The following is a 10,000-nucleotide window of genomic DNA, read 5'->3' as shown; positions in this document are numbered from 1 at the left end:
AGGAGACAGGAGAGGGCATCTGCAGAGCTCGAGACGCTTGTCCTCGTGTGATGGAGGTTCTGTTCTGGTAGAACCTGCTACCGTCGGCTGCTGTGGCGTCGCGCGAGGAGCCCGACCACGACCATGAAGCTGCTGTTCGTGGTGACTCTCTTGTGGCGCGAGGCTCTGTGCGGATCTCCGAGCGTCCAGATCGGTAGGTTTCTGTTTTTCATGTGTCGTCGCCCCGTCGTCCTCCTCTGTACCTCCCCCGCTCCTCCCGCTCCTCCTCGGAGCTGTCTCTCCTCTCCTCCTGCGGCCTCCTCCTCCTGCTGCAGTGCTCTGATTGTGTCAACATGTTCATCCTCTTATTGGTCCTTTCTGCACGGGCCTCATACCAGCGGTGTGTGTGTGTGTGTGTGTGTGTGTGTGTGTGTGAGAGTGTGAGAGTGTGTGCGCGCGCACGTGTGCGCTGCTGACAGCTGAGAGCAGGTGAATCTTTCCAGCTGGTTCTGGATCAGCTGGTGGTTGAGTTTGGATCTGAATGTTCAGGTCAGCCGGATCCTCTGGACCCTCTGGATCCTCTGGATCCTCTGGACCCTCTGGACCCTCTGGATCCTCTGGACCCTCTGGATCCTCTGGACCCTCTGGATCCTCTGGATCCTCTGGATCCTCTGGACCCTCTGGACCCTCTGGATCCTCTGGATCCTCTGGACCCTCTGGACCCTCTGGCCCTGTGACGTACTGGGCAGGTGTCCGAGGTGGTCAGTGCAGCCCTGCTGGGTGTCATGTGGAACCGGTTCTACTGGAACACAACACTGGTTGTTGTTGCTGCTCCAGAACTCTGTGGGTGGTTCTGGTGTTGAGTCCTCTTAGTAACAGGGTGAGAGGTAAGTGTGTGTGTGTGTGTGTGTGTGGGGGGGGGGGGTACTCTTATTAATTCTACTCTCCATAATTTGATACCAAAATAAAGACATAACATGAAGATGAGAGGATTCAGTGATATTTTGGGATGTTAAGATGTGAATCATGCTGCTGCTCTACTTATTGATCCAACACTCCAATGAACTCTAATTGGTTCTTTTTGATCTTTTTAAATAAATTAAACACCACATCATCCATCACTACACCCTCTTTATCCTGAACAGGGTCATGGGGGGGCGGAGCCTATCCCAGCTCACCTTGGGTGAAGGCGGGGTTCACCTGGACAGATCACCAGTCCATCACAGGGACACATAGAGACAGACGGAAACAAAGACCATTCACACCTCAGGGACATTTGTAGAACCACCAGTTAACCTGAGGTTCATGTTTCTGGATGGTGGGAGGAAGCTGGAGAACCGAGAGAACCCACACAGGCACACGGAGAACATGCAGACTCACACAGGAAGGCCGGGATTCAAACCCAGAACATTTTCACTGACGCCCACACCACATCATGTTCAGTTCAATTCAATTAATTTAAATTACATTCAACTTTATTTATATAGCTCCAAATCACAACTCAGGTTATTTCATGGTACTTAACACATTAAAATCCTTACAGCAGAACTTTATAATATTATACAGAGAAACACAACAATTCATCAATTCAACAATTCAATAATTCAACAATTCATCAATTCAACAATTCAATAATTCATCAATTCAACAATTCATCAATTCAACAATTCATCAATTCAACAATTCAATAATTCAATAATTCATCAATTCAACAATTCAACAATTCATCAATTCAACAATTCAACAATTCATCAATTCAACAATTCAACAATTCAACAATTCATCAATTCAATAATTCATCAATTCAACAATTCAACAATTCATCAATTCAACAATTCAACAATTCATCAATTCATCAATTCAACAATTCAACAATTCATCAATTAAACAATTCAATAATTCATCAATTCAACAATTCATCAATTCAACAATTCAACAATTCATCAATTCAACAATTCAACAATTCATCAATTCAACAATTCAACAATTCAATAATTCATCAATTCAACAATTCAACAATTCATCAATTCAACAATTCAACAATTCATCAATTCAACAATTCATCAATTCAACAATTCATCAATTCAATAATTCATCAATTCAACAATTCATCAATTCAACAATTCATCAATTCAATAATTCATCAATTCAACAATTCATCAATTCAACAATTCATCAATTCAACAATTCATCAATTCAACAATTCATCAATTCAATAATTCATCAATTCAACAATTCATCAATTCATCAATTCAACAATTCATCAATTCAACAATTCATCAATTCAACAATTCATCATTTCAACAATTCAACAATTCATCAATTCATCAATTCAACAATTCAACAATTCATCAATTCAATAATTCATCAATTCAACAATTCAACAATTCATCAAGTCAACAATTCAACAATTCAACAATTCATCAATTCATCAATTAAACAATTCATCAATTCATCAATTCATCAATTCAACAATTCATCAATTCAATAATTCATCAATTCAATAATTCATCAATTCAAGAATTCATCAATTCAACAATTCAAGAATTCATCAATTCAACAATTCATCAATTCAAGAATTCATCAATTCAACAATTCAACAATTCATCATTTCAACAATTCAACAATTCAACAATTCATCAATTCAACAATTCAACAATTCAACAATTCATCAATTCAATAATTCATCAATTCAACAATTCAACAATTCATCAAGTCAACAATTCAACAATTCAACAATTCATCAATTCATCAATTCAACAATTCATCAATTCATCAATTCAACAATTCATCAATTCAATAATTCATCAATTCAATAATTCATCAATTCAAGAATTCATCAATTCAACAATTCAAGAATTCATCAATTCAACAATTCATCAATTCAAGAATTCATCAATTCAACAATTCATCAATTCCCACATAAGCTAGGAGGGAAAAAACTCCTCTTTAACTTCTCTATAAATTTATGTTCTTGTGTATCAAACTGCAGCATTATTTTAACAGGACCGTGTTTTTACTGCAGCCCCCACATCACCGATGATCCGCCCACATAACTAACGCCCCGCTCACATCACTAATGATCCCCCCACATCACTAATGACCCGCCCACATCACTAACGCTCCGCCCACATCACTACTGATCTGCCCACATCACTAACGCTCCGCCCGCATCACTAACGATCCACCCACATCACTAACGCTCCGCCCACATCACTACTGATCTGCCCACATTACTAACGCTCAGCCCACATCACTAACGCTCCGCCCACATAACACAATCTCCGCCCATATCAATAATGCTCCGCCCACATCACAAACAATCCGCCCACATAACACATCCTCCGCCCACATCACTAAGCTCCGCCCCTGCTTTGAGTGAGGTTGAGTTCTGACCGACAGTTAAGATGAAGCTTGGATTAATGAACACATCCATAAGGATCAGCTGGTTAGGGGTTAGTTTTAATACTTAACCCATGTTGGGATATTTAAGAATATATCAAACTGCGGCTTCAGGCTGATTTCATCCTGAAACAGCGACACATGAACTTCCTGTTGGAAACTTGAATCTGTCGGACTTCCTGGATGTCAGTGATGTTCAACGTTGCTTCTCGGGTCTCTGGCGTCCATCTGCTGCCTCCCAGGTTCTGACCTCCACAGCGTCATCCTCTCAGATTAGAACAGAACCGTGAAGAAATTGTATTTTCTTGATTCTTGTTGTTCTGGTTTGAACCCTCATGGTTGAAATAAACTTGTTGTAAGTCGCTTTGGATAAAAGAGTCAGATAAATGAAATGTAATGTAATGTGTTCTTCTTTGATAGTCATACATATACCTTTGTATCTCTGTTGAAGTTGACTCCCTGCAGACTCGTGCAGTTTAGACACTCGCTGGATATTTATATTAAAGAGGAAATAATTCTGATTCAAGTTAAAGAGAGCCAACGTTTATCCTCCAACTCTGAGTCGGGACATCAGAGGTGAGCTGGCAGCAGGGGATTCACAGGAAGTGGATCTGATTGGAAACCTGACGATACTACGTCCCGCCCACCGATAGCTGTAACCTGACTGCACCACAGGCCTGTCAATCAAACAGACACGCCCCCAAAAACAGGTCTTCTTGAATCTTCTTTTCTAATGAATGAGGGATTATTTTCAGATGGACCTCCAGAAAACTAAGAAGAAGGAGTGACTTTAGCTAACAACACCGAGATAACTGATGGACACATTTTATTCACTTTGGATTTGATGAGAGAAGTTGAATGGGAGTCTATGGAGCCGGAGGCTTTTTGGAGCCGACCTCTAGTGGCACTCGCTGGTATTGCAGCTGAAGACACTTCTGGATCGGAACCATTTTACAGACCTGAAGCTACGAACACTTTTAGAAACTGTCTGTGGTTTATATTCAGGCCGCTTCACTTTGTTGGACATCATTTTAAATAGTCAAACTTCATATCATGACCCAGAATGACAAAGTGAAAGGAAGTTTTTAGAAACGTTTGCAAATTTGTTTAAAAATCAAAAAGTGAAACTGTAATTTCCAGAAGTCCTCCGAACAGTGTGGGCAGCTTCGTCCTGTTTCCTCTGAATAATGTGAAGATGTCTGTGTGTGGACATTAAAATGGAGGCTGTGTAGATGATCTGCTGCAGACAGACGAGGTTCTGAAGGAGGCTCTCAACACTTCTGGACTTCAGAACAACACAACTTTATTGAACCAGCGGGCAGAAGACTTCCATGTTGGACTGAAAGTCCTGACTGATGTCTCCTCAGACAGCTGAAGGTGTGGCAGTGATGCTGCTGAGGTCATATGATGATGATGATGATGATAATAACAACAACAATAATAATAATAATAATGATGATGATGATAACAACAACAATAATAATAATAATAATGATGATGATGATAATAATATTGATGATAATAATAATATTGACGATAATAATGATGATAATAATAATAATAATGATGATAATAATAAGTCAGAGACGGATGTGTTGTTTTTCGTCTCCAGGTGGCAGAACGTTGGTTACCATGAGTTCATGTTACAACCATGTTTCTGAAACAGTAGTAAATAATGTATGTAAATAAAAATAGAATGCAGTGATTTATGAATCACATAAACTCATATTTTATTACAGATAGACCAAAAGCAACGCATCAAATGTTGAAAGACGTCTGTATGAAGTCGGGACGGTTCATGTTCACCACGGTGCTGCATCAGCTCTTCTTTAAAAACACTCTGAACTGTTCTCTGAATCTTTTAATGATATTATGAACCGTAGACGATGAAATCCACTAATTCTTTGTAGTTTTACGTTGAGGAACATTATTCTTAGATTGTTGAACTATTTTCCAACACAGTCTTTCAGAGTGGTGAACCTCTCCCATCTTCACTGCTGAGAGACTCTGTTCTCTCTGAAATCATCTTTTATACCCAATCATGTTCCTGATCTGTTGCCATGGTAACCTCATTAGGTGTCAGATTTTCCACCAGATGTTTTTTATCGTTACACAACTTTTCCATCTTTTGTTGATCCTGTCTCAACTTTTTAGAGACGTGTTGCTGCTCAGATTCAAAATGAGCAGATATTTTATAAAACCAAAACATTTCTCAGTTTCAACATTTGATTTGTTGTCTTTCATTTAGTTTATATTAAATATGAGTTCATGTGATTCACAAATATCACATTGTGTTTTATTTACACTTTACAGCGTCTCTCCTGCTTCATAAACGGTTGTAGAAAAAGTAAATAAGTTGAATCTGAATTTTGTAGAATCACAAATTCGGCACCAAAGTAAACTGGACACATTCTCTGCCCTGAGCAGCGAGGATGAGGAGGAAGAGGAGGGTAATGGTGATGAAGGTCTTATTAATCGTGGCCTTGTTTCCAATGACAGAAGCTCAGTGATTGTTCGGTCTCGTCAGTCACAGAAACCAATAATTGCGCCTCCCTGCGAGCAGCGAGCTTCATATTCCTCATCCTCATCCTCATCCTCTCCTCATCATCATCCTCATCCTCTCCTCATCATCATCCTCATCCTCTCCTCATCCTCTCCTCATCATCATCCTCATCCTCTCCTCATCCTCTCCTCATCATCATCCTCATCCTCTCCTCATCCTCTCCTCATCATCATCATCCTCATCCTCTCCTCATCCTCATCCTCATCCTCATCCTCGCTGCTCAGGGCAGAGAATATGACCTCATTCTGCCAGATCAGCAACCGTGCTGCAGCTGAGGTTCACTGCAGGAAACAGGACGATGAAGATGAGCTGCTCAGCCTCTGATGGTTGGAGAGTTCTGATGTGAACGTCAGAGGAGGAGGACACGGGTCTCAGCTGCAGGAGACGCAGAGGGACTGTAGAGGCCGTCACGCAGACAGGAAGACAGAGGGACTGAAACTCCAGCTGATGGAGCAAAAGGACCCGAAGGAGCCGAGAGACCTCCTGATGAACACCTCCACCCAGCAACTTATTATTCATCACATCCCAAAGATCTGAGCGTGGAAATAATTCATATTCATACAGGACATTCATGAAAAAAGGAGGAAGCAGGAGGTGAAGCCTGTCACCAGAACCTGCATCACCAGAACCTGCATCACCCGAACCTTCATCACCAGAACCTGCATCACCTGAACCTGCAGCACCAGAACCTTCATCACCAGAACCTTCATCACCAGAACCTGCACCACCAGAACCTGCATCACCCGAACCTTCATCACCAGAACCTGCATCACCAGAACCTGCATCACCCGAACCTTCATCACCAGAACCTGCATCACCAGAACCTGCATCACCTGAACCTGCAGCACCAGAACCTTCATCACCAGAACCTTCATCACCAGAACCTGCACCACCAGAACCTGCATCACCTGAACCTGCAGCACCCGAACCTTCATCACCAGAACCTTCATCACCAGAACCTGCACCACCAGAACCTGCAGCACCAGAACCTGCATCACCAGAACCTTCATCACCAGAACCTGCAGCACCAGAACCTCCATCATGAGGTTGTGGCTCAGATGGTGGAGCGGGTTGTCCACTAATTGGAAGGTTGGTGGTTGGATCCCTGACTCCTCCTGTCCACATGTCTATGTGTCCTTGAGCAAGACACTGAACCAAGTGTCCCCTGACATCCTGTCGGTGTGTGAATGTTCTCCTGAAGGCAGCTCAGTCTCATTAAAGTGTGAATGGAAAACCGGGTAAAAGTCCTGTTAGACCGTCGGGAGATGAATCTCTAGACTGCAGACCTTCTGCTGTTGACCAGGTGGTGCAGATGTTCTGCTCCGATCTTTATTCCTGTTTTCTGCTCTGTGAAGTTACATCATGTTGGAATGAGACGTTCACCATCATCTTCCCACTCATGTTTGAAGAGCTTACATAAGTGACTAACAGCTGGTGGGAGGATTCACTGCTGCAGGACCGATAAAAACCTGCCTGAAGCTCAACCTCAAATGTGTTGCTGACTTGTTACAACCATCGATTGTTGACTGCTGGCTCAGAGAACTCTGCCTGCTCTCCATATCTGTCTCCTGCCTGCAGCTCTTCTTTTATTTTGAAGGATACTTCCTGGGAGAAACCCCCTGCTGCAGTAGCTGTACGTCCCCACGTTTGGTCTTCCTCCAGTCAGTGTTGACTGGATGTGAGCTCTTATTGTAAATGTCTACAGACTGTCTCTCCAGACTGTCTCCAGACTGTCTCCTGACTGTGTCCCCACACTGTGTCTCCAGACTGTTTTTCCAGACTGTCTCCAGACTGTGTCCAGACTGTGTCTCCAGACTGTCTCGCCAGACTGTTTCTCCAGACTGTCTATCCAGAACGTCCAGACTGTGTCTCCAGACTGTCTGTCCAGACTGTCTCTCCAGACTGTCCACAGAATGTCGCTCCAAACTCTCTCTCCAGACTGTCCCAGACTGTCTCCAGACTATCTCCAGACTATCTCCAGACTGTGTCTCCACACTGTCTCCAGACTGTCTCCTGAATGTGTCCCCACACTGTGTCTCAAGACTGTTTTTCCAGACTGTGTCCCCAGACTATCTCCAGACTGGGTCTCCTGACTTGTCCCCTGACTGTGTCCCCAGACTGTCTAGACTGTGCCCAGACTGTGTCCAGACTGTGCCCAGACTGTTTCCAGACTGTTTCCAGACTGTTTCCAAACCTTTGTCCAGACTGTGTCTCCAGACTGTATCCAGACTGTGTCCTGAATGTGTCTCCACACTGTGTCCACACTGTGTATCCAGACTGTGTCCCCAGACTGTGTCCCTTGACTGTCTTCTGACTGTGTCTCCAGACTGTGTTGCCAAACTGTGTCCAGACTTTGTCTCCAGACTGTGTCACTTGACTGTCTCCACGCTGTCTCCAGACTGTTTGTCCAGACTGTCTGCCGACTGTGTCTCCCGACTGTGTGTCCAGACTGTGTCTCAAGACAGTCTCCAGACTGTGCCTCCTGACTGTCTCCCGACTGTGTCCCCAGATTGTCCCCAGACTGTGTCCCCAGACTGTGGCCCCAGACTGTGGCCAGACTGTCTCCACACTGTGTCCCCAGACTGTCTCCTAACTGTTTCCCCACACTGTTTCTCCACACTGTGTCTCCAGACTGTCTCCAGACTTTGTCTCCCAACTGTGTCTCCACATTGTGTGTCCAGACTGTGTCTTCAGACTGTCCCGACACTTTCTCCAGATTTTTTTTCTCCAGACTTTTTCTCCATATTGTGTCTCCACACTGTCCCCAGACTGTGTCTCCTGACTGTCCCCAGACTGTGTCCCCAGACTGTGCCAAGACTGTCTCCACACTTTGTCCCGAGTGCCTCCAGGCTTTCTCCAGACTGTGTCCAGACTGTGCCCAGACTGTGTCCAGCCAGTGTCTCCAGACTGTTTCCAGACTGTTTCCAAACCTTTGTCCAGACTGTGTCTCCAGACTGTATCCAGACTGTCTCCAGACTGTCTCTAGACTGTCTCCTGACTGTGCCTCCACACTGTGTTGTCAAACTGTGTGTCCGGACTCTGTCTCCAGACTGTGTCTCTTGACTGTCTCCACGATGTCTCCAGACTGTTGTCCAGACTGTGCCCAGACTGTCTCCAGACTTTGTCCCGAGTGCCTCCAGGCTTTCTCCAGACAGTGCCCAGGCTGTGTCCAGACTGTGTCCAGACTGTTTCCAGACTGTGTCCAGACAGTGTCTCCAGACAGTGTCTCCAGACTGTTTCCAGACTGTTTCCAAACCTTTGTCCAGACTGTGTCTCCTGACTATGTCTCCTAACTGTGTCCCCGCACTGTCTGGTCTACTTGTGGTTTCCTAGAGTTCCCAGAACTAGAATGGGAGGCGGAGCTTCAGTGTTCAGGCTCCTCCCCTGTGGAACCAGCTCCCAGTTTGTGTTGGAGGGGCAGAAACCCTCTCTAGCTTTAAGATTAGACTCAAAACGTTCCTTCTTGATAAAGCCTATATTTAGGGCTGGCTCAGGTAGACCTGAACCAACCCTTAGTTATGCTGTTATAGGCCGAGGCTGCTGGAGGACCTCGTTACATGCTGAGCTTCTTTTCTTCCCTCCTACTCTTTAACTGACTCATACCTCACCATCTTCTTCTCTCCCATAGTTTCTTCTTATTATCTGTTGTCTCCATTCAGTTCCTTCACTCGTGTAGTTTCTCTTCTTTCTTTTCCAGATGTCCCGTCATGGAGCTGCATGTCTCTGCTCTGCGCTTGTCGTCTCCACCAACAGTTCTTCTCTTCTATCTCTATGCTGTCCTTTTCGCTCTCTGCTCTCCTCTCACCCCAACCGGTCGAGGCAGATGTTCCGCCCACCTCTGAGTCTGGTTCTGTTAACAGATGCTCAGCCCACCTCTGATCCTGGTTCTGTTAACAGATGCTCCGCCCACCTCTGATCCTGGTTCTGTTAACAGATGCCCCGCCCACCTCTGATCCTGGTTCTGTTAACAGATGCTCCTCCCACCTCTGATCCTGGTTCTGTTAACAGATGCTCCGCCCACCTCTGATCCTGGTTCTGTTAACAGATGCCCCGCCC

At 44.5% G+C, this 10,000-nt stretch overlaps 1 protein-coding gene across 2 annotated transcripts in view; it reads left to right on the top strand.

The window, feature by feature from the left end:
• LOC138636632 (glutamate receptor 2-like) overlaps positions 1 to 10,000 on the top strand; it is a 47,410-nt gene that overhangs the window by 109 nt on the left and 37,301 nt on the right. For both annotated transcript variants that reach the window (XM_069724727.1, XM_069724726.1), the window contains exon 1: positions 1 to 193. This exon is cut by the window's left edge and continues 109 nt beyond it. In XM_069724727.1, the coding sequence (XP_069580828.1) occupies positions 124 to 193 (70 nt within the window). In that variant the 5' untranslated portion in view covers positions 1 to 123. The remainder of the gene's footprint in view (positions 194 to 10,000) is intronic.

This window comes from Brachyistius frenatus, unplaced genomic scaffold, assembly GCF_029030835.1.
Source record: "Brachyistius frenatus isolate BFR_SWC_R1_liver_20210118 unplaced genomic scaffold, ASM2903083v1 Contig_392, whole genome shotgun sequence".
Lineage (NCBI taxonomy): Eukaryota > Metazoa > Chordata > Actinopteri > Embiotocidae > Brachyistius > Brachyistius frenatus.
This window is presented reverse-complemented; position numbering and strand designations above follow the sequence as displayed.